The sequence below is a fragment of the Tachyglossus aculeatus genome, chromosome 1 (assembly GCF_015852505.1).
Source record: "Tachyglossus aculeatus isolate mTacAcu1 chromosome 1, mTacAcu1.pri, whole genome shotgun sequence".
Lineage (NCBI taxonomy): Eukaryota > Metazoa > Chordata > Mammalia > Monotremata > Tachyglossidae > Tachyglossus > Tachyglossus aculeatus.
The window spans coordinates 89825817-89850475 of record NC_052066.1 but is presented as its reverse complement, the minus strand read 5'-3'; the positions used below and the strand labels follow the sequence as shown (position 1 = coordinate 89850475).

At 51.0% G+C, this 24659-nt stretch overlaps 1 protein-coding gene across 2 annotated transcripts; it reads right to left on the bottom strand.

Moving 5' to 3' along the window:
- Window positions 1-552: 552 nt before the first annotated feature.
- Window positions 553-24577, bottom strand: SLC33A1 (solute carrier family 33 member 1). Of its 2 annotated transcripts, XM_038765706.1 has the most exons (7): window positions 23657-23670; window positions 22651-23601; window positions 15361-15551; window positions 8765-8949; window positions 8116-8233; window positions 2981-3196; window positions 553-1450 (listed from the first exon to the last, which is right to left on the bottom strand). In XM_038765706.1, the coding sequence occupies exons 2-7, from the start codon at window positions 23357-23359 to the stop codon at window positions 1283-1285; spliced, it is 1587 nt and encodes a 528-aa protein (XP_038621634.1). In that variant the 5' UTR covers window positions 23360-23601; window positions 23657-23670; the 3' UTR covers window positions 553-1282. The 2 variants fall into 2 exon arrangements, with proteins under 2 accessions (XP_038621634.1, XP_038621716.1); XM_038765788.1 differs by lacking the exons at window positions 8116-8233; window positions 15361-15551 and having other exon boundaries at window positions 22651-24577.
- Between the last annotated feature and the right edge of the window lie 82 nt (window positions 24578-24659).

Below are 24659 nucleotides of genomic sequence, written 5' to 3'. Positions count from 1 at the left end.
CAGTGACACGGGCTAATGTTTCTCCTAAAGAACCTAATTTACTTCCATCATCAATCATATTTATTGAGCACTTACTATGTGCAGAGCAGGGAGCAACTTCAGGGAAAAGAAGAGGGTTTTTTTCTGTGTGTCCCCCATACCTTGTTGGCGTGAGTTAATTGCAAGGCCTTTCCTTACAAGCTAAAGTGCTTTATTAATAGCAGCATCTCCTCTGCCATTACCGCTTTCAAAGGCACCGATTGCCCGACAAGGTCTTCGAAACAAACGTGAAAGAACCCGTCACCTTTAACTCACTGATTTTTTTCCCTTTGAGAGTCGCCTAATAAACCCCAGTCCCTTGGGAGGATCAAGAGAAAACTACTCGAATGATACCTTTTAGTTTTTAATTTTGAAGCTTTGCCGTCGTCAACACACCCAGATTTGACCCTTAATTACTCGTTCCGTTTACTGTGAGGTGCCTGTGCGCAAATCCCCACGGATCCAGCCTTTTTGTTTTTGAGAGGTTATCAGCAGGAAATCAAAATGCTGTCCAAAAAATGTGAGGACAATAAATTAAAAGGCATGACTTTCATTTTATAAAAAAATATTTGTTTCATCTTTTTATAAATCTTTAATGCTTACAAAAGCCAGAAAATACATTTTAAAGAGTCTTTTGAATACACAAGTCCACTTAAAATGTGGTTATGGTCAGAAAAGTGTCAACTAAAATGGCATCTTACTATTCTGCCTCTAGCCTTCTCTCATCAACATCCCCATAAATTTACTGTTTACCGATCAAAACTAAACGACTCGGCGGTCATCATTAAGTCAACCTAGGGTTGGGATATTACGCTGTCCTCTTACTCCTGACTAAAATGGAAAAAAAAAAAAAAGGAAACAGAAACAAAAAACCCAAAACAGAATTTACACGTTAGCAGACACTGTTGCTACCAATACCTGGGGCGTGACGATCTCTTCCGTAGCTTAAAACGTGTTTTTCGTCAGGAAAAAAGCAAACGAAAGATAGATGACTGGAGAAAAGGGGCAGAGAAGCTGAATTCCCAGTATGAAGTTGCTATTTTTAGAACCAATTTTCTGACCTTAACTAGGCTTTAAATACACTGAAACAGTAAGACACAAAAGAAACTTTTTATAGAGGTCTGTTCTTCCAACCATTTGGCATTTTCAGAAGTGAACGGTTCTCCAATTTTAAAGGATATCTTGTGGACTGATTATCCTAGGTGCTGCACAAAAAAAAATTAACCACTGGACTCTTCCTAGTATGTCCAGGTTTGAAGTTGTGTTAATTGACCCTCTTGCACTTCCACGAAGACGGCGCTTCATCTTGCAACTTCTTAAATTTGGGACCAAGAAAGAACCACCAACCGAATCCAATGACGACACAGATAATAGATTCCACATAGTAGCCATCCAGAGTAGTAACACAAGAACCACCCAGTTTTGTGCAAAGCTGCAAGAGACAAAAAATGAGCCGGTGAAAGTTTGGTGAATTTTCAATGATGGATACTTTATAAGATTTTTCTCATTCAGCAAAATCAGTTTGAATCTGAAAATGCTACAGTATTTAAATAGAAAATCAATCAATCAATCAATCGCATTTATTGAGCACTTACTGTGTGCAGAGCCCTGTACTAAGCACTTGGGAAGTACAAGTTGGCAACATAAGAGAAAATGTCTCTTTGCTATCAGCCATTCCACCTCATTCTTTGCAATTAATTCCTAAGGGCTCAAGATCTTATAGAGGTCTTTTTTGCTTCTTTTGAGGGTGCCGCAAGACCCCACGATCATTTTCTAATTGCATACACTTTCAAGTCTGGGAAGGCATTCAATGCATCTCTTAAGCAGGTCTTTTTTTAAAAAAAAAAAAAAACCTAAACCTCAGAGTTTAGAGCCAGCATTAAGCTTTGGAGGACACTGGTCCTCCAAATAATTAAGATAATTAAATAATTATCTTTAAACGCTTAGTACAGTGCTCTGCACATAGTAAGCGCTCAATAAATACGATTGATGACTGGTCAGTGGGGATGCTTCCCTCCCCAACCTTGATCACCAACATTCAATAATCCATTTGTGTCTTTCCCACCTCGGAAATGCTGGAGCTATTTTTAATTGAGCTGGCTTGTTGGATCAGCCCGGTGGACTCCTTGACTCACAAGAGAAGCAGCGTGGCTCAGTGGGAAGAGCCCGGGATTTGGAGTCGGAGGTCATGGGTTCAAATCCCGGCTCCGCCAACTGTCAGCTATGTGACTTTGGGCATGTCACTTAACTTCCCTGTGCCTCAGTTACCTCGTCTGTAAAATGGGGATTAAGACTGTGAGCTCCCCGAGGGACAACCTGATCACCTTGTAACCACCCCAGTGCTCAGAACAGTGCTTTGCACATAGTAAGCGCTTAATAAATGCCATTATTATTATTATTATTGGCCCCTTCCACACCACGATGGCCACTAACCCATGGCGACTATGTGGCTAGCCTAATGGATAATTCAACAGGCCCTGAAATCATACACCGTGGAAGAATGACAAATACAATCTTGGCCGCAAATATCTGAACAGTCACGGCAGACGGTGGTGCTTTCGATACAACTGTCTTCTCGTTTTAATAATTATGAAAGATTCGACGATATGAAGAAGGGTAATTTTAAGTGTTAATTCTATTAAACTAGCATTGATGCATTGCTAAATCCTCAATCCCAGCTCCGCTACTTGTCTGCTGTATGACCTTGGGCAAGTCATTTAACTTCTCTGGGCCTCGGTTGCCTCACCTGTAAAATGGGGATTAAGACTGAGTCCCACGTGCGACGTGGACTGGGTCCGACCTGATGAACCTGTATCTACCTCAGCCCTGAGTATAGCGCCTGGCACATAGTGTGCTTAGTACAGAGCCTGACACAGAGTAAGCGCTTAACAAATACCACAATTGTTATTATTATCATATTATTATTATTATTAACAAATACCATCAAAGGAAGAATACTTACTTCAACAGCATCAGAAGATCCACAGTTTTGAGTTGATGCGCCCACACATTCTTTCACTGTAAGAGGATCCACCAGCCAAAGAGCCACTGTGGAAGGCCAATTTCCGCCCAGATTGGAAACGGTGTTCAGAAGGGTCATGTACGTGCCTCCGATTAGCGGATCGCTAACTTTGGCGTTGAAAGCCATTATGGCAACGTACATGCTGTACAACGTAACCTGCAGGGAAGAAGGGAGAGGGGGGACAGAAAAACTCAAAACCATCAGCCTTCTTATGTTTTATCTTACAGCCAATTTCTTCATAGAACTGGATTCACCATGAAGCTCTGCTATAGAGATCCTGCAGTCATTCATTCATTCATTCAATCGTATTTATTGAGCGCTTACTGTGTGCAGCGCACTGCACTAAGCGCTTGGGAAGGACAAGTTGGCAACATATAGAGACGGTCCCTACCCAACAGCGGGCTCACAGTCTAGAAGGGGGAGACAGACGACTAAACAAAAGTCAACACTTACGTAAGAGTGACAACACATAAAAATGCGTGGTTTTTTTTTTTCCATTCATTTTACAAAAGGCCAAACTTAGTTCGGCTATGACCTAGATACCCCTGAAGATGCAGTACGTCAAAAGCTACTAACGTCAGTCAGCAGCTTTCCTCAGTGAAGCTCGCCGAATCGGAGGATTCCCAGCAGCCCTGGAAAATGGGGCCAAAGCAGATCCTGAAATAACGGCTGGTATCTAAAGAAAGGACATAGTCGAGGCAACTCACTACCAGGACAACATGAATTAGGATGAATTAATAATAGCATTTGTTAAAGCGCTTACTTTGGGCCAAGCACCGTTCTAAGCGCTGGGGGGATACAAGGTGATCGGGTTGTCCCACGTGGGGCTCACAGATGAGGTCACATTTTACAGATGACGTCACTGAGGCACAGAGGAGTTAAGTGACTTGCCCAGAGTCACACAGCTGACAAGTGGCGGAGCTGGGACTAGAACCCACGACCTCCGACTCCCAAGCCCGGGCTCTTTCCACTGAGCGATTACTGCGTGGTCCCGGGGTCCGGCCCAGTTACTAGTCAATCAGTGGTATTTACTGATGGCTGACCGCGTGCACAGCACTGAACTAAGTACCGGGCCCACACGCCAATCAATCAATGGTGTTTACTGAGTGCTTACTGTGTGGCAGGGCACTGTAGTAAGCACTTCTGGAGAGTACACCACCATAGTGTTGGGGGATACGCGCTTGGCCCACCCCAAACTGCTAACTGCTGCTGCAATTACTGTGGAAGCCTCGCAATGGGCAGCAGTCGCTTTATCGCATGCCTAATCACCGCACTCCATTTTGCTGCAATAGATCAATCGATCATATTTACTGAGCCCTTACTGTGGGCAGAGCACTGTACTAAGCGCTTGGGAGAGTACAATATAAAAGAGGTGGTAGACGTGGTCCCTGCTCACAAGTTTACACTTGGCTTCTTTAAGCAACCAATAATAATAATGATGGCATTTATTAAGCGCTTCCTATGTGCAAAGCACTGTTCTAAGCAATGGGCAGGTTCCAAGGTGATCAGGTTGTCCCACGGGGGGCTCACAGTCTTAATCCCCGATTTACAGATGAGGGGACTGAGGCCCAGAGAAGTGAAGTGACTTGCCCAAAGTCACACAGCTGACGATTGGCGGGGCCGGGATTTGAACCCGTGACCTCTGACTCCAAAGCCCGGGCTCTTTCCACTGAGCCACGCTGCTTCTAAATGCTGCCAAGTGGATTTAGACGACGCGTCTGGACTGTGAGCCTCATGTGGCTGTAAGCCCACATTATTCGCCTCTACCACCCCCTCCAGATTCTTGTAGCCGTCATCTACCGCCTTCCGGGCCCCACTTCCAACTTCTTTAACGACTTTGACCCCTTCCTCACCTTCCTTCTCTCCTTCTCCATGCCCACTCTGATCCTCGGAGACTTCAATATCCACATGGATATCCCTAACGACTCCTCTGCCGCCCGCCTTCTATCTCTCCTTGACGCTGCCAACCTCTTGCTCCACCCCACCTCACCCACTCACCAACTTGGTCATACCCTCGACCTCATCATCTCCTACCGCTGCCCTGTGTCCACCCTCACCAACTCTGTGATCCCTCTCTCTGATCATAATCTTCTCACCTGCCTCCTCACTCACACTCCTTTCCCCTGTAAATCCGTATTACTCCCTCACAGAGATCTCCGCTCTCTGGACCCCACCCATCTTTCGGAGCGCCTCACACCCCACCTCGCCGCCCTCTCCTCTCTACCCAGTCTTGATGATCAGATTACTGCTCTCAACTCTACCCTTTCTACTCAGCTAGACTCGCTCGCTCCCCTTTCCCTTCGCCGCTCTCGCACCACTAACCCACAGCCCTGGATCACTGCCACTGTCCGCCTCCTTCGCTCTTATGCTCGAGCTGCCGAACGCTGCTGGCGAAAGTCTAAACACCATGCCAACCTCGTTCACTTCAAGTTAATCCTTTCCTGCCTTAACTCAGCCCTCTCTTCTGCCAGACAAAACTATTTCTCCTCCCTTATTGACACCCATGCCCATCACCCCCGCCAGCTCTTCCGTACATTCAACTCCCTTCTCAGGCCCCCGGTTCCTCGCCCTCCTCCTTCCCTCACCCCCAACGATCTGGCCTCCTACTTCATTAACAAAATTCAATCCATCAGGTCCGACCTCCCCAAAGTCTCTTCCCCCCTTTCTCCAACCTCCCGGCTCTCAACACTCTCTGCTACTCTCCCATCCTTCCCAGCAGTATCCTCAGAGGAGCTCTCCTCCCTCCTCTGTAGTGCAACTCCGGCCACCTGTGCTTCTGACCCCATTCCCTCTCATCTTATGAAATCTCTCGCTCCGTCCCTTCTCCCCTCCTTAACTTCCATCTTCAACCGCTCACTCTCCACTGGTTCCTTCCCCTCTGCCTTCAAACATGCCCATGTCTCTCCCATCCTAAAAAAACCCTCTCTTGACCCCACCTCACCTTCTAGTTATCATCCCATATCCCTCCTACCATTCCTTTCCAAACTCCTTGAACGAGTTGTCTACACGCGCTGCCTAGAATTCCTCAACAACAACTCTCTCCTCGACCCCCTCCAGTCTGGCTTTCGTCCCCTTCATTCCACGGAAACTGCCCTCTCAAAGGTCACCAATGACCTCCTGCTTGCCAAATCCAACGGCTCATACTCTGTCTTAATCCTCCTCGACCTCTCAGCTGCCTTTGACACTGTGGACCACCCCCTTCTCCTCAACACGCTATCCGACTTTGGCTTCACAGACTCCGTCCTCTCCTGGTTCTCCTCTTATCTCTCCGGTCGTTCATTCTCAGTCTCTTTTGCGGGCGCCTCCTCCCCCTCTCATCCCCTTACTGTGGGGGTTCCCCAAGGTTCAGTGCTTGGTCCCCTTCTGTTCTCGATCTACACGCACTCCCTTGGTGACCTCATTCGCTCCCACGGCTTCAACTATCACCTCTACGCTGATGACACCCAGATCTACATCTCTGCCCCTGCTCTCTCCCCCTCCCTCCAGGCTCGCATCTCCTCCTGCCTTCAGGACATCTCCATCTGGATGTCCGCCCGCCACCTAAAGCTCAACATGTCGAAGACTGAGCTCCTTGTCTTCCCTCCCAAACCTTGTCCTCTCCCTGACTTTCCCATCTCTGTTGACGGCACTACCATCCTTCCCGTCTCACAAGCCCGCAACCTTGGTGTCATCCTCGACTCCGCTCTCTCATTCACCCCTCACATCCAAGCCGTCACCAAAACCTGCCGGTCTCAGCTCCGCAACATTGCCGAGATCCGCCCTTTCCTCTCCATCCAAACCGCTACCCTGCTAATTCAAGCTCTCATCCTATCCCGTCTGGACTACTGCACTAGCCTTCTCTCTGATCTCCCATCCTCGTGTCTCTCTCCACTTCAATCCATACTTCATGCTGCTGCCCGGATTATCTTTGTCCAGAAACGCTCTGGACATATCACTCCCCTCCTCAAAAACCTCCAATGGCTACCGATCAATCTGCGCATCAGGCAGAAACTCCACACCCTGGGCTTCAAGGCTGTCCATCACCTCGCCCCCTCCTACCTCACCTCCCTTCCCTCCTTCTACTGCCCAGCCCGCACCCTCCGCTCCTCCACCACTAATCTCCTCACCGTACCTCGCTCTCGCCTGTCCCGCCATCGACCCCCGGCCCACGTCCTCCCCCGGGCCTGGAATGCCCCCAATCCCTCTGCCCATCTGCCAAGCTAGCTCTCTTCCTCCCTTCAAGGCCCTGCTGAGAGCTCACCTCCTCCAGGAGGCCTTCCCAGACTGAGCCCCTTCTTTCCTCTCCCCCTCGTCCCCCTCTCCATCCCCGTCTTACCTCCTTCCCTTCCCCACAGCACCTGTATATAGGTATATATGGTTGTACATATTTATTACTCTGTTTATTTATTTATTTATTTATTTTACTTGTACATTTCTATCCTACTTATTTTATTTTGTTGGTATGTTTGGTTCTGTTCTCTGTCTCCCCCTTTTAGACTGTGAGCCCACTATCGGGTAGGGACTGTCTCTATGTGATGCCAATTTGTACTTCCCAAGCGCTTAGTACAGTGCTCTGCACATAGTAAGCGCTCAATAAATACGATTGATTGATTGATTGATTGATGTGGGGCGGGGACTCTGTCCCACCTGATTAACCTCTGTCGACCCCAGTATCTCCTTCCCTTCCCCACAGCACCTGTATATATGTATATATGTTTGAACATATTGATTACTCTATTTATTTTACTTGTACATACCTATTCTATTTATTTTATTTTGTTAATATGTTTGGTTTTGTGCTCTGTCTCCCCCTTCTAGACTGTGAGCCCACTGTTGGGTAGGGACCGGCTCTAGATGTTGCCAATTTGTACTTCCCAAGCTCTGCACACAGTAAGCGCTCAATAAATATGATTGATTGATTGATTGATTAGACAGGTGTTTGTCACACAGTAAGCGCTAAACAAATACGATGCTAATAACGATACTTCGGTGCAACAGTCAGCGAAGGGGTGCGATCCTAGGACCTTACGCTGCTTGGATTGAGCACCTAGAGGTGAAGGTGCAGCCTTGAGAGAAATCCACAGCAACTTTATTACCTGATGCAAGGCATAGCTCAGCAGGACTACAGCGTAGTAATAGATAGGAAATCCTCCTTCGTGTTTCACCCTGGGCGTCCACCACACCAGTAAAGCATACTCCAATCCGAGCAATAATCTGGAGAGAAGGGAGAAAGACAAAGGGGGTGCTTTCGATGTTACGCGTTTGGTAAATCTTCAAAAAAAAAAGGACCGGGTCTGTGACCGGACTCTTCCTCTATAATCAGTCCTGAGATTGCCGAAGACTAACCACCTAAAAAAACCGAGCACGCTCAAGTTCTCTTTTGAGGACCTCACTTTTCCATCCCACATTTTCTCGAGAAGCAGCACGGTCTGGTGGGAAGAACCCGAGCTCTGCTGGGTGACTCGGGGCGAGTCACTTCACTGTTCTGTGCCTCAGTTACCTCATCCGTAAAACGGGGATGAAGGCTGCGGGCCCCTTGTGGGACAGGGACTGCGTCCAACCCGACTGATTACCTTGTACTGTGACTGGCACGTACAATAATGAATTCCACAACTATTATTATTATTATTCATACCCAGATGCAAGGTGCATCTTGTGTAAATCAACCACAGCAAGACCTGCAAATCGGATTTTCTATAGATTTGTGGTTGGAAGCGAATCCTCTCCACGCACAGGACGGCCTACCTGTAGGGCATGGCTTTGTAAAATGTGTTCAGTGGCTTTGGCCCCGCGGTATACTTGCTGATGATCAGAGGCAGTATGATCTGTAAGGGAACCATGGGCACGGCCAACAGAGCTAAATGTTCCTTGGGCACGCCTTCTTCTACCAGCTTCAGTCCCGTTACAGCATCCGCTGCTGAGAAACCAATCTGGAAAATGGAAAGAGCACAAATCGTTATCTCCGTCGGTCGTATTTCCTGAGCGCTTGCTCATCATCATCATCGATCGTATTGATTGAGCGCTTACTGTGTGCAGAGCACTGTACTAAGCGCTTGGGAAGTACAAGTTGGCAACATATAGGGACGGTCCCTACCCAACAGTGGGCTCACAGTCTAAAAGGGGGAGACAGAGAACAAAACAAAACATATTAACAAAATATGCGTGCAGAGCACTGTCAGCTCGTTAGGGGCAGGGAACGTGTCCGCTAATTCTGTTGCATTGTACTCCGCCAAGTGCTTAGTACAGTGTTCTAGGGACCGTCTCTATATGTTCCCAACTTGGACTTCCCAAGCGCTTAGTACAGTGCTCTGCACACAGTAAGCGCTCAATAAATACAACTGAATGAATGAATGAATGTTCTGCAAATAGTAAATGCCCAATAAATACAACTGATTACAAAGCGCTGGAGTTGCCCATCCACCTCCATATCACAAACAGAAAGTCCTTACCATCATCATCAATCGTATTTATTGAGCTCTTCCTATGTGCAGAGCGCTGTACTAAGCATCGGCTATAAAGCACTCACTCGACTTCCCCCCTCCTACTTCACCTCGCTGCTCTCCTACTACAACCCAGCCTGCATACTCCGCTCCTCTAATGCAGCGTGGCTCAGTGGAAAGAACCCGGGCTTTGGAGTCAGAGGTCACGGGTTCAAATCCCGGCTCTGCCGGTTGTCAGCTGTGTGACTTTGGGCAAGTCACTTCACTTCTCTGGGCCTCAGTTACCTCATCTGTACAATGGGGATTAAGACTGTGAGCCCCACAAGGGACAACCTGATCACCTTGTAACCTCCCCAGCGCTTAGAACAGGGCTTTGCACATAGTAAGCGCTTAATAAATGCCATTATTATTATTATTTTTATTGCTAATGCCAACCTTTTCCTTGTACTTGAATCTCATCTGTCTTGCCGCCGACCTCTAGTCCGTGTCACGCCTCTGGCCTGGAACGCCTTCCCTTTTCGTATCTGATAATTACTCTCCCCACTTTCAAAGACTTGTTGAAGGCACATCTCCTCCAAGAGGCCTTCCCTGACTGAGCCCTCATTTCTTCTTTTCTCCCTCCCTTCTGCATCGCCCTGACTTGCTCCCTTTATTCACCACCTCCACCCCCAGCCCCACGGCACTTACATACATGTGTGTAATTTATTTTTTCACTATTGCGTCTCCTTCTAGACTGTAAGCTTGTTGTGGGCAGGGAACGTGCCTGTTATATTAAGCACTTCACACCGTGCCCTGCACACGGTAAGCACTTCTGATCGATAAATATGCTAGATCGATTGCACTATAACTGAGGTGGTAGACGTGTTCCCTGCGCTTAATGAGCTCAGTCTAGAGGGAGAGACAAACGTGAATATACATTACAAATTCATTCTTTCATTCGATCATATTTATTGAGCGCTTACTGTGTGCAGAGCACTGTACTGAGTGCGTGCTATAGAACTGAAGGGTGAATAAAGGGTGCAAATCCAAGTGCAAAGGTGACACAGAAGGTGAATATAAATTACAGATTCATTCTTTCATTCGGTCGTATTTATTGAGCGCTTACTGTGTGCAGAACGCTGTACTAAGAGCATGCTACGGAACTGAGGGGTGAATAGAGTGCAAATCCAACTGCAAAGGTGACACAGAAGGGAGTGGGAGAAGAGGAAATGAGGGCTTAGTCAGGCAAGACCTCTTGCAGGAGAGGTGCTTTTCATAAGGCACACTGGAAAGAGTTCAATTTCCATCTTGTACAAATCAATCAATCAATATAGTATTTACTATGCATCTTCTGTGTGCAGCACATTGTACTAAGCACTTGGGAGAGAGCACAACAGAATGAGGAGACATGATCCCTGTCTTCAAGGAGCTTAGGGCCTAAGTACAACAATCAAATTACATTAAGCACTAAAAGACTTGCCTTTGGACCTAAATACTGACTTAATCAGTTTTCTCTATGTATTTCGGATCATGTTCAGGTTCCTAAAAGTTTTTCTCTGTGGCATTTGCAGTGCACGTACCAGATTCCTTTAGCTGGGAAGGTAACCCGATAGTCAGATCAGACACGGTCCCGGTCCCACACTTATCCTCATTTTACATGGGAGGAAACTGGGGCCCAGAGAGGTTAAGTAGTTTCCCCAAGGTCACTCAGCAGGCCAATAGCAGAGCCGGAACTAGGACCCTTATTCTGGCTCTCGGTCCCATGATCTTTCCACTGCCACGCAATCAGTGGTATTTATTGAATGTTTACTTTGTGCAGAGCCCTGAACTTGGGAGATAACAATCCAGGCGGTCGACGCAACCCCTGCCCTCGAGGAGCTTACACCATATAGGAAAACACTAAAAACAACAACAAAAAAAAAACCAGCACAAACTTCTCCAAATCTCTTTAACCTTGGTGAGAAATGTTTCTGCAGAATGCTACCCCCAAATTCCGCACTGCTGTAGCCTAAATGTGCGGTATCGCATTTACCAGGGCTGCTTCTTCTGTTAGAAAAGAATCAAAACTATTTCCTGAGAACTTACTGCGGGCAGGACTCTATGTACTAGGCGCTTGGGTGAGTACAATACAACAGTGTTGGTAGACACGTTCCCTGCCCATAAGAAGCTTACATTCCAAAGGGGGAGACAAACATTAATCTAAAGAATTTACAGAAATGCACCTAAGACGGAAATCATTCAGTGGTATTTATTGAGCACTTACTGCCCTAAAACCTTGGGAGAGTACAATATAACAGAGTTGCTGGATACACTCCCTGCCCACCAGGAGCTACAGAGTAGCAGCGTGGCTTAATAGAAACAAGAAGGACTTGGGAGTCGGAGGATGTGGGTTCGAATCCCGCCCCACCACTTGTCCGCTGTGTGACCCACAGCAAGCCACTTCACTTCTCCGGGCCCCAGTTACCTCATCCGTAAAATGGGGATTAAGACTATGAACCCCACGTGGGACAACCTGATTGGCTTGTCTCTACCCCAGCGCGTAGAACAGTGCTTGGCACACAGTAAGCAGTTACTAAATACCATAATATTATTACCGTTATTATTTATTTATATTAATGTCTGCCTCCCCCACATGAGACTGTAAGCTTGTTCTGGGCAGGGACTGTGTCTGTTTATTGTTGTTATTGTACTCTCCCAAGAGCTTAGTACAGTGCTCTGTACACGGTAAGTGCACAATAAATAAAACTGAATGAATGAAAGGAGGGGGAGACAGACAGTAAAATACATTATGAAAATATACTGAAGTGCTGTGGGTGTCGAAATCCCTTGGTAACTTTGTGGTTTACCAGAACCACCCTAGGGGTCTGATTCTCTGTGCCTCAGTTCCCTCATCTGTCAAACGGGGATTGACACTGTGAGCCCCACGTGGGACAGGGATTGTGTCCAACCCGATTTGCTTGTACCCACCCCAGTGCTTAGTACAGCGCCTGGCACACAGTAAGCGCTTAACACCACAATGATGATTATTATTATTACTGACCCAAGTGGAGAGGCCAGAAACGTCCCCCTCAGTCTCTTTCGGTGGCTCCTCCACCTCAGAGCTCCTCAGTTCTGGGTCTTCTACTCTACTCGTTCAAGGTTTTTCCCGTAGAGAGCTCATGGGCTCCCCTGGCATCAGCCATCACCTCTGGGCAGACGACTCTCAGGGTGACTTCTCCAGCCCCAGGACGCCTCGTCTAACCAACCATCCCTCTAAGACACCTCCGTTTGGACGTCCTGGCGCACCTCAACATGCCCAAAAGCCAACTCATCTTTCCCCCTAAACCCCCTCCTCCTCCTCTTCCTACTCCCTCACTGCCCCGTCTCTGTCGAAGTCATGGCCATCCTCCCTGTCCCCGAAGCCAAAAAGCCAATAATAATAATAATAATAACTGTGACATTTGTTAAGCACTCATTATGAGCTCACCGCCCTACTGAGAGCTCACCTCCTAAAGGAGGCCTTCCCAGACTGAGCCCCTTCCTTCCTCTCCCCCTCGTCCCCCTCTCCATCCCCCCCATCTTACCTCCTTCCCTTCCCCACAGCACCTGTATATATGTATATATGTTTGTACGTATTTGTTACTCTATTTATTTATTTATTTATTTTACTTGTCCATATCTATTCTATTTATTTTATTTTGTTAGCATGTTTGGTTTTGTTCTCTGTCTCCCCCTTTCAGACTGTGAGCCCACTGTTGGGTAGGGACTGTCTCTATATGTTGCCAACTTGTACTTCCCAAGCGCTTAGTACAGTGCTCTGCACACAGTAAGCGCTCAATAAATACGATTGATGATGATGATGATGATGATGATGAGCCAGCCACTGAACTAAGTGCCGGGATAGATAAGAGACAATTGGGTTGGATGCAGCCCCTGTCCTACATGGGGCTCAGAGTCTTAATCCCCATTGTACGGATGAGGCAACTGAGGCACAGGGAAGTGACTAGTCCGAGATCACCCTGAAGACAAGTGGCAGAGCGGGGACCCGACCCCAGGTCCTCTCCCTGACAGGCACGTGCTCTTCGCATTAGGCCACCCTGCTTCTCTGTCTTAGAGACATCCCCAACTCCTCACCATCTTTCAACTCTCACATTCAGGTTCCTGCTAAATCCGGTGGGTCCTTCCCACACAAAACACTTCCCGTCCATCACGACCGCTACCACCGAGGTCCAAGCTCTTAGCAGATCAAGACTACGCTGTATCCTCCTCCTCCTCCTCACTGGTCTGTCTCCAACCCCTCTCCCCTCTCCAATCTGTACAATAAGCTGCTGCACAGATCATCTCGTTGAAGCGACTGCTCTCCCCCAAACCCTCCGGTGGTTTCCCATTTCCTTCGGCTCCAAGCAAACACCCCTCAGAACTCTCCCTACCTTCGGCGCTTAGAACGGTGCTTTGCACATAGTAAGCGCTTAATAAATGCCATTATTATTATTATTATTATTCAATGGCAGCCCTATCAAGTCGGTATTCTCCGGCTTGCTCACTCATTTCTCCCGAGCTATCTTTCCAGTTGGACCTTACCCTCTACTCTCCTGCCTTCATCGGTCAGTCCATCGTAGTTACTGAACATTTACTGTGTGCACAACACACAGTTCGAAGCACTTGAGAGAGCAAAATAATTTGCTGTTTTTTTCCCTCACTTGGGTACATAAGTGCCGTGGGACTGGTGGGGGGGAATAAAGGGTGCAAATAATAATAATAATGATAGCATTTATTAAGCGCTTACTAGGTGCAAAGCACTGTTCTAAGCGCTGGGGAGGTTACAAGGTGATGAGGTGGTCCCACGGGGGGCTCACGGTCTTCATCCCCATTTTACAGCATTTATTAAGTGCTTACTACGTGCAAAGCACTGTTCTAAGCGCTGGGGAGGTCACAAGGTGATGAGATTGTCCCACGGGGGGCTCACGGTCTTCATCCCCATTTTACAGCACTTATTAAGCGCTTACTATGTGCAAAGCACTGTTCTAAGCGCTGGGGAGGTCACTAGGTGATGAGATTGTCCCACGGGGGGCTCACAGTCTTCATCCCCATTTTACAGCATTTATTAAGCGCTTACTATGTGCAAAGCACTGTTCTAAGCGCTGGGGAGGTCACAAGGTGATGAGGTTGTCCCACGGGGGATCACAGTCTTCATCCCCATTTTACAGATGAGGGAACTGAGGCCCACAGAGGTTAAGTGACTTGCCCCAAGTCACACAGCTGACATGAGCCCACTGTTGGGTAGGGACTGTCTCTATATGTTGCCAACTTGTACTTCCCAAGCGCTTAGTACAGTGCTCTGCACAAAGTAAGCGCTCAATAAATACGATTGATGGATTGATTGATTGAAGTGGCGGAGCCGGGACTTGAACCCACAACCTCGGACTCCAAAGCCCGGGCTCTTTCCACTGAGCCACGCTGCTTCTCCACTTGCAAATCCAACCGCAGGGACGACGGAGAAGGGAGTGGGAGATGAGGGAAGGTGGGCCTTAGTCAGGGAAGGCCTCTTCTGCAAGGCTTTGAAAGCGGGGGAGAGCGATTGTCTGGCAGATTTGAGGAGGGAGGGCGTTCCAGGACGTGGGTGAGAGGTCAGTGGCGAGACAGATGAGATCGAGGGACAGGGAGAAGGTCGACGTTAGTGGAAAAAAGTGTGTGGGCTGGTTTGTAGTAAGAGGGTAGTGAGGTGAGGTTTGGGGCTGGGGGGCAAGGTGATGGTAAAGCCGATGGTAAGGAGTTTCTGTTTGATGCGGTGGAGGATGGCCAACCTGGAGGTTCTTGAAGAGCGGGGACACATTCATACACAATACTCCGTATCGAGTCCCTCTCAGGATGAAAAGCACTACACAACCCCAAGGGACTACCACTAAATGAACTCCACGTTTCTAACTGAACCTATCTGCTTACCTTTGCGGTTAAAATTAGGAGGCAGAAAGCCAGAACTGCTGGCATTTTGATAATTGAGAAAAGCAGCTTGTACGTGTCTGTGATCCCCTTGGTTTCTTCTTTTGCTGGTGTTACTTCCTTGTTTTCCTTTTTCAGAAGAGCAACTAGAGTTGTAGTTATCAAAAATACAGCGCCCCAGAAAAACAGGAAATCTGAAATTAAAAGGACAGGCTTTATTTTCTAATTGACCTCAAAAACTCCATGACTATCAGCTGAACAATTACTGTGTCAATACGGAATCTCAGCTCTCTTGCCCAAATGTATTTCATTCACTCATTCGTAACTATTGAGCACTTACTGTGTGCACAGCACTGTACTAAGCACTTGGGAAAGTACAATTCGGCAACAGACATAGACAATCCCGACCCAACAACGGGTTTAAGCGCATCTGCGTGAGTTTATCAGAAGTCAAAATTCACAAGAATCCCCTTCAGCTTAACCTTGTCGCCAGAGACTTGGAGAGTTGCTTTTATTTTAGTTCCTTTAAAACTGAAACACAGAGTCTTTCTCCCCCGAGAGAGGAGGGGAGACGACAGACAGCTAAAGCTCATGACCTAAAACATTAACGTTTTTTTTTAAAAAATCCGTCCCTCTGAAAAATGGGGTTTAATCTTGCCGTCTACCGTCCCTCTAGACTGCAAGCTCAATCCGGGCAGGGAATGTGTCTGTTTACTGTTCTACTGTACTCTCCCAAGCGCTTAGTTCAGTGCTCGGCACACAGTAAAGGTACAATTACTACGACTGACATCTACCTGACTATGCGACGAGAGATTTCTATACCGCTGATTGAGATCTGAAGACTCTCGGAGCGCAAATCTGGGGCACTTGCCGTGATGACTTTGGAAAACCCTGATTTACCGGCCAACGTGCTCCAGCTGGCACGCTTCTTTCTTCTCCAGCCCAACTAGCCGCCGGGCCTCGCTCCGGTCTCTCCTGCCTCAGACCTACAGCTAGGTGCGATATCTGCCACCACAGCACCATTCTGCATTTTGCCCTGTGCGGAGCACTGTACTAAGCGCTTGGGAGAGTACAGTCCAACGGTTCCCCGCCCACAAACGGTTTTGTTGGAGCATCAGTGGTTTCTTCAATGTCACACACTCTCTCTCGTCCCTCCCACTCACGTTTCCTCGGGCGTGGCTCAGCGGAAAGCGCCCAGACTTTGGAATCGGTGGTCATGGGTTCAAATCCCGGTTCCGCCAGCTGTCAGCTGTGTTCCTCTCCCTCTCGTCCCCCTCTCCATCCCCCCCATCTTACCTCCTTCCCTTCCCCACAGCACCTGTATATATGTTTGTACATATTTATTACTCTATTAATTTATTTATTTTACTTATACATATCTATTCTATTTATTTTATTTTGTTAGTATGTTTGGTTTTGTTCTCTGTCTCCCCCTTTTAGACTGTGAGCCCGCTGTTGGGTAGGGACTGTCTCTAGATGTTGCCAACTTGTACTTCCCAAGCGCTTAGTACAGTGCTCAGCACACAGTAAGTGCTCAATAAATACGATTGATTGATTGATTGACTTCACTTCTCTGTGCCTCAGTTACCTCATCTGCAAAAGGGGATTGACCGTGAGTTCCCCGTGGGATAACCTGATCACCTTGTCACCTCCCCAGCGCTCAGAACAGTGCTTTGCACATAGCAAGCGCTTACTAAATGCCATCATTATTATTATTATTATCTAAGAACCAACACCACGCACAGCATTATAGAGGATTATATAAGACAGCTTTACGTCTGCCCACGAGGAGCTGAGAATAGCTATTACCGCACAGCAGGAAAGATTTTCTCATACACAGATTATATCACCAGGGTTTCACGAGAAACGGTGAGGCCTGGTGGAAAGAGCACGGGCCGGGGACCCGGAGGAAATGGGTTCTAATCATGGCTCTGCCACTTGCCTGTTATATGACCTAGGGCGAGCCCCAACTTCTCTGGGCCTCGGTTTCCTCATCTGTAAAATGGGGATAACGTTCTTCTCCTGTGAGTCTCGTGGGGGACAGGGTGGTGTCCGATCTCCGGCCCAGTGCTCAGTACAGTGTGGGATTAATGCCGCCATTGTATGACAATGGTGGCGGCACTATTAACAATCATGATCATCATAATAATAGTTATGGTACCATTTAAATGCTTACTATGTGCCAAGCCCCGTTTAAGCACCGGGGATGATACAGATTAATGAGGCTGACACGGTCTCCGTCCGGCTCACACTCTTAATCCCATTTTCCGGATGAGGGAACTGAGGCACAGAGAAGTTAAATGACTTGCCCAAGGTCACAAAGCAGGCATGTGGTCGAGGCGGCATTAGAAGCCAGGTCTTTCTGACTCCCGCGTTGTCCACTAAGCCACGCTGCGTCCTGCTGCTATTATCACACCGCGGTTCTTATTCTTTTCAAGATTCAAGTTGAGAAGAACGTGTCAACCAAATCGGTTTGTCAAAGCCACGAATATTCATGCATTCAATCGTACTTTCTGAACGCTTACTGTGTGCAAAGCTTCACTTGGCTCACCCCAAAGAAACTTAACCTTCCACTTTAGAGAATTAAAAAATGAATAAATGGAAAAGGAGGCTATTCTGGTTAAGCAGTGCAAAGTCGAATAGATTTCCTTACATTCATAACTTTACGTGTCACTTTCTGAGCCCTCGTCACTGGTTTAGCGAAGGAGTCTGTAACCTATTAGAAATATTTATCAAGAAAATACAACACGAAGGAAGAGCAGAGACGAGTTTAACAGGTTGGTACATGGCCTTAGCGACTGTTTATGGAAAATATCACCTTCAACTCCTTGGTGCGCAAGGGCACATTCCAATGAATTGTCTGAATTCATTACAGACAGTCCTCCCTAAATGTCGTTGGACTGTACAATCCCCAAAGCTAAATGATGAAAGACTGTGAGCCCACTGTTGGGTAGGGACTGTCTCTATATGTTGCCGACTTGTGCTTCCCAAGCTCTGCACACAGTAAGCGCTCAATAAATACGACTGAATGAATGAAAGGGTGAAAACACTGAAAAAGACAACGGCGTGGAAATTCAGATGCAGGCAAAGGGGACCGAGAGCCAAACAGACAAGCAGAATCTCTTGTTGACCACCGAGACGACGGGAGCTTGTGTGCGTATTCGCCCCACCCCAATCTCCGAGGGAGAGGCGCGCTCCTCGGATTTACGGGCCATCGGAAAGTCCGACTTTTTATCCAGGAAAGGAAGAGACAGCTCCCTGAGGGAGGAACGGAAGGTGGGGAGAAGGTGGGGTGTTCGTCTGCTCCTCTGACTTACCTCTGTGAATGAGCGGGTATAAAAATATTCGAGCTACATTCATCATCACCATCATCAATCGTATTTATTGAGCACTCACTGTGTGCGGAGCACTGTACTAAGCGCTTGGGAAGTACAAATTGGCAACCTATACAGTCCCTTCCCATTCAGGGAACGTGTCTACCAACTCCGTTACCCTCTACTCTCCCGGGTGCTTAATCGAGTGCACACTCCCTGCACCCAGTAGGCGCTCGATACATATCATCGATTGATCGACGATGAGCGATAAAGGTGACGGGGAGTCCGTCGAGGTCGGTCGAGTCGGGGACCCACCCTCCCGGCCTCCGGGCAGGGCCGGATCCAGAGTGCCCGGGCAACAGCGAGGCCTGGGGGCCAGAGCCCGGGCCCGCGGGTCAGGGGGACCTGGGTTCTAATCCCGGCTCCACCACCCATCTGCCGGGTGACACTGGGCAAGTTACGTAACTTCTCTGGGCCTCGGTTCCCTCCTCTGTAAAATGGAGATTTGGACTGCGGGGCGTGGACCGCGTCCAATCCGATTAGCTTGGATCTACCCCGGTGCAGTGCCCGGCACACAGTCAGCGCGGAACGAATGCCGTAGTTAAAAGTGGTGTTTGATAAGCGCTTACTGTGTGTCAGGCACTGTTCTAAGCACTGGGGTAGATCTGAGATGATCAGGTTGGACATAGTCCCTGTCCCTCATAGGGCTCGCCGTCTATATGGCTTTAGTGGACAGGGCACGGACTTGGGAGTCGGAAGGTCGTGGGTTCTCATCCTGGCTCCGCCACTCCATCTGCTGTGTGACCTTGGGCAAGTCACTCACTTCTGTGGGCCTCAGTTAACCTCATCTGGAAAATGCGGATCGAGATCGTGATCCCCACGTGGGATAGGGGAGGGTGCCCGATCCGATCGGCCCGCATCCGCCCCAGCGGTTGGTACAGTGCCAGGCACAAAGTACTTAATACCACAATTATTATTAATCTCCACTTGGATGAGGGAACGGAGGCCCGGAGAAGTGAAGCGACTTGCCCCCAACCACACAGCGGACAAGAGGCGGAGCCGGGGCGAGAGATCGGGTCCTGACTCCCAAACACGTGCTCTGTTCACTAGGGCACCCTGTCTCTCGCTTAGTGGCAAGAGCCCGGGCTTGGGAATCAGAGGTCGTGGGTTCTAATCCCAGCTCCGCCACTTCTCAGCCGTGCGACTTTGGGCCAGTCCCTTCACTTCCCTGGGCCTCACTTACCTCACCTGCAAAGTGGGGATTGAGACTGTGAGCCCCACGTGGGACAACCTGATGACCTTGCATCTCCCCCAGCGCTTAGAACGGCGCCTGGCGCGTACGAAGCGCTTAACGAATACCATCCTTATTATTATTAGCCCATGCCCTCCAACTCCATTGATGAATCCAATTAGCAACGGGCTTGAAATCACCTAGGCGATTACCAACCCGGGACTGGAGTGGTGGTGAGGGAGATTAGGTGCTACTTATTTGTTCTCTGAAATGTAGGTACAGTTCTGGCTCCGTTTCAGAGTTTCCTCACACTCCCCCCGTGTGTAAAATCCATTGCAATCTCCGTCTTTCTGCCAAAATCAGGCTCTCCGAGCCTATCGCCGAGTCACCGCTTTTCACGTGGACGTTAGCGGGTCCGGGAGCTCAGTCGGCGCTGGGGCCGAGGGAGTGAAGCCTTACTATATATAATGGCACTTATTAAGCGCTTACTATGTGCAAAGCACTGTTCTAAGCGCTGGGGAGGTTACGAGGTGATCAGGTTGTCCCACAGGGGGCTCACGGTCTTAAAACCCCCATTTTACAGATGAAGGAACTGAGGCCCAGAGAAGTGACTTGCCCAGTCACCCAGCTGACAACTGGCGGAGCCGGGATTTGAACCCGTGACCTCTGACTCCAAAGCCTGGGCTCTTTCCACTGAGCCACGCTGCTTCTCTTGAGCCAGTAGGCGTCGGCCGCTCGGGGCGGAGAGCAGGTCCGCTCCTAGAGTGGCCTGAGGGTTAGGGACGTGGACGTCCATCCCGGGGCGGGCAGGGCTGGAGTCGCTCCCATCGGTCCCGGGGCGATCTCGCGGGCAGGTGGGACCATCGCGGGCACCCGATCCGAACCATTCTGGCCCTTAGCTCCTGAAGGGGTGCCTCGGGAGAAGACGCAGACCCCGGGGTCGCCCCCAGAATAGCGATAATAAATATCACCAATAATGGTGATATAGGTTTCAGCCCCGACTCTGTCCGGCTCTAGCCTCCTTTACTTCACCCCGTTGCCCGGATCCCTTTTCTAAGAATCTTTTGGGGTCAAGCCTCCCCACTCCTCAAGAACCTCCAGTCGTTGCCCAACGGCGCTCAGAAGAGCGCTTTGCACATAGTAAGCGCTTAACAAATGCCATCATTATTATTATCCACCCTCTCATCCAACAGAAACTCTTCACCATTGGCATACGTCTCCCTCTCCTACCTTAACTCGCTGATTTCCGAGTACACCTCAGTCCGGACGCTTTGCTCCTCCAACACCGACCTACTCACTGCTCCTTGATTTCGTCTATTTCACCGCCGACCCCCCTCCCTCTTCGCGTCAGACAGACCGCCATTCTCCCCACCTCTCGACTATAGGCTCGATGTGGGCGGGGAACGTGTCTGTTCATCGTCATACCGTCCTCTCCCATTAAGTACGATGCTCCGCGCTCGGTAAGCGTTCCATTCGCCTGACTTCGAAGCCCTATTAAAGTCACATCTCCTCCAAGACGTCTCACCCGGCTACGCTCCCATTTCCCCTACTCCCTGACCCCTTGGGGTCACCTAAGCATTTGAATTCATACCCCCTTTAAACCTTCGATAGTCACCCCGCTCGCAGCCCCACAGCACTTTTGCACGCATCCGTAATCTATTTTAATATCTTCCTCCCCACCTCAGATTGTAAGCTCCTGGTGGGCAGGGAACATGCCTCCCGGCTCTGTTGCAGTGTACTCTCCCGAGTGCTTAATACAGTGCTCAACAGATACCAGGGGCTGCCTAACTGACAAGCACATCATCATCATCAATCGTATTTATTGAGCGCTTACTATGTGCAGAGCACTGTACTAAGCGCTTGGGAAGTACAAATTGGCAACATATAGAGACGGTCCCTACCCAACAGTGGGCTCACAGTCTAGTGCTAGGCGCTTGGGTAGAGAGACGGTCATCGGGTCAGACACGGTCCCTGACTCAAATGGGACCCCCTCTTTCCAGATGAGGAAACTAAGGCACAGAGAAGCGAAGCGACTTATCCTAGGTCACGGAGCAGGCAACCGAGCGGAGCTGGGATCAGAACCCAGATCCAGGGTCTCCCAGGCCCGTCCTTTTCACCGGGTCACAACGCGTGAAAGCCGTTATCCTCTTCAAGCCCGCCTTCGTCCAGTCACCGCACGCCACGCGGGACAACCTGCTCACCTTGCACCTACCCCACTGCTCAGGACGGTGCTCGGCACAGAGTAAGCCCTTAACGAACGCGCCCACGGGGGCCGGGAACTCAAAGGCCTCCCGCCCTCTCACGAGAAGCAAAATATTAAACTTTCGACTCTGGCCGCTCGGGCCTTTTGCTAGAAACGGTGGTTTGCTCTACCCTGGGCCGGGTCATTCACGCGACACGCAGCGAAGCGCTTTGCCCGCCATGAACTACGGAGAGTCCCGCAGGGTCCTTTTGGTGACGGGCAGCCCGAACCGATTCGGTCCCAATTAGGCCGTCCGTCCATTCGGTCGGATTTATCGGGCGCTTACCGCGTGCAGAGCACCGTTCCCTTCCAGCATCACCTAAGGCGCCCAGGCAACGCGGGCCCCGGGCGAGGAACGTGCCCGCCTCTAGACGGGGAGCTCGTGGCGGGCAGGGGGCTTCACCGTTCACCGAAGCGCGGCACCCCCCCGAGCGCTCCGCACGCCGCAGGCGCTCGGCGGAGGCGACCCAACGACCGCGGGTCGCTCGCCCGGCTCGGCCGGCTACCTTTGAGAGTGACGATCCCCCGGGGCTGAGGCTGGAACCGCAGGTATCTGTTGCAGAAGTCCGTGGACTCGAGGGCCAGGAACAGGACGTTGCCCAAGAAGTAGCCGGCCGTCTGGCCCACGGAGTTGCAGGTGGAGGCGTAGCCGACGTTCTCCCGCGACAGCATGGTCAGCGCCCAGCCGTCCACGGCGATGTCCTGGGTGGCGGCCAGGAACTCGAAGAGGAAGAAGGCCACCGTGAGGGCCACCACGTCGGGGGCCGCCCTCCCGTCCTGGCCCCCCAGCAGGAGGTCCACCTGGGTGGACAGGTAGATCATGAAGACCCCCAGGACGTACTGCGTGGGGACCAGCCAGGACTTGCGGCGGCCGAAGCCCCTGAAGTAGACGGCGTCCACCAAGGGGGCCCAGAGCAGCTTGAGGCTGAAGGGCCAGAAGACGAAGCTGAAGAAGGCCTGGTCGGTGTAGCTGACGTTCCGGCCCTGCAGGATGAAGGGGATGCTGCCCGCCAGGCCCAGGGGGATGCCCTGCAGCACGTAGAGGAACAGCAGCAGGAGGATGCTGCCCAGCTCCTCCCGGTAGCCGCGGGGCGCGGGGCCGGGGCCCGGCGGGCCGGGGCCGGCGGGGCCCTCGCTCTTCGGGTCCGGGGAGTGGGCCAGGGGGCCCGGGCGGCGCTGGCGGCCGCCGTCCTTGGGGGAGATGGTGGGGGACATGTCGCGCGGCACGGGGGGGGCCGGGCCAACGGGGAGGTCGCTCAGCAGGCCGGGGGGCGCCGACACATGGACTCTGGTCTGTCGGCGGATCGAGGGGGGCTGGCTCCACCGGGACACGGGGTCCGGCCTCTCCGGGCGGGGGTCGGTCCAGCGGACCCGGGGGCTTGGTGGGGACGGGGGGTCCGGCCTCCTACGGGGGCAGTTCAGCGGACCCGAGGGCTTGGAGGGGACAGGGGTCCGGCCTCTTACAGGGGCAGTTCAGTGGACCCGAGGGCTTGGAGGGGACAGGGGTCCGGCCTCTTCGGGGAGGTCGGTCAGTGGACCCGAGGGCTTGGAGGGGACAGGGGTCCGGCCTCCTGGGGCAAATGGAGGGTCAGTGAGTGGACCCGAGGGCTTGGAGGGGACAAGGGTCCGGCCTCTTGGGAGGGGGTCAGTGAGTGGGCCCAAGGGCTTGGAGGGGACAAGGGTCCGGCCTCTTGGGAGGGGGTCAGTGAGTGGGCCCAAGGGCTTGGAGGGGACAAGGGTCCGGCCTCTTGGGAGGGGGTCAGTGAGTGGGCCCGAGGGCTTGGAGGGGACAAGGGTCCGGCCTCTTGGGAGGGGGTCAGTGAGTGGGCCCAAGGGCTTGGAGGGAACAAGGGTCCGGCCTCTTCGGGGAGGTCGGTCAGTGGACCCGAGGGCTTGGAGGGGACAGGGGTCCGGCCTCTTCGGGGAGGTCGGTCAGTGGACCCGAGGGCTTGGAGGGGACAAGGGTCCGGCCTCTTGGGTGAAGTGGAGGGTCAGCCAGTGGACCCGGGGGCTTGGAGGGAACAGGGGCCCGGCCTCTTGGGGGAAGTCAGTCGGTGGACCCGAGGGCTTGGAGGGGACAAGGGTCCGGCCTCTTCGGGGAAGTGGAGGGTCAGTCGGTGGACCCGGGGGCTTGGAGGGGACAGGGGTCCGGCCTCCTGGGGCAGATGGAGGGTCAGTCGGTGGACCCGAGGGCTTGGAGGGGACAAGGGTCTGCCCTCTTGGGGGAGGTCAGTCAGTGGACCCGAGGGCTTGGAGGGGACGGGGGTCCGGCCTCTCGGGGGAGGTCAGTCGGTGGCCCCGAGGGCTTGGAGGAGGCAGGGGTCCGGCGTCCTGGGGCAGGTGGGGGGTCAGCCGGTGGAGCCGGGGGCTTGGAGGAGACAGGGGCCTGGCCTCTTGGGGGAGGTCGGTCAGTGGACCCGAGGGCTTGGAGGGGACGGGGGTCCGGCCTCCTGGGGGGGGGGGGGGCTTGGTGGGGACAGGGGGTCCGGCCTCCTCCAGGGGTTGGGGTCAGTCC

Coding starts and splice junctions, on each gene's coding strand:
- SLC33A1 (XM_038765706.1), bottom strand. CDS start 23,359: ATGTCCCCCACCATCTCCCCCAAGGACGGCGGCCGCCAGCGCCGCCCG. Junction 8,234..8,764: donor TACAAAGCCATGCCCTACAG/GTAGGCCGTCCT, acceptor CCTTCTCTCCAG/ATTATTGCTCGGATTGGAGT. Junction 3,197..8,115: donor TGAGCTATGCCTTGCATCAG/GTAATAAAGTTG, acceptor TCTTCCCTGCAG/GTTACGTTGTACAGCATGTA.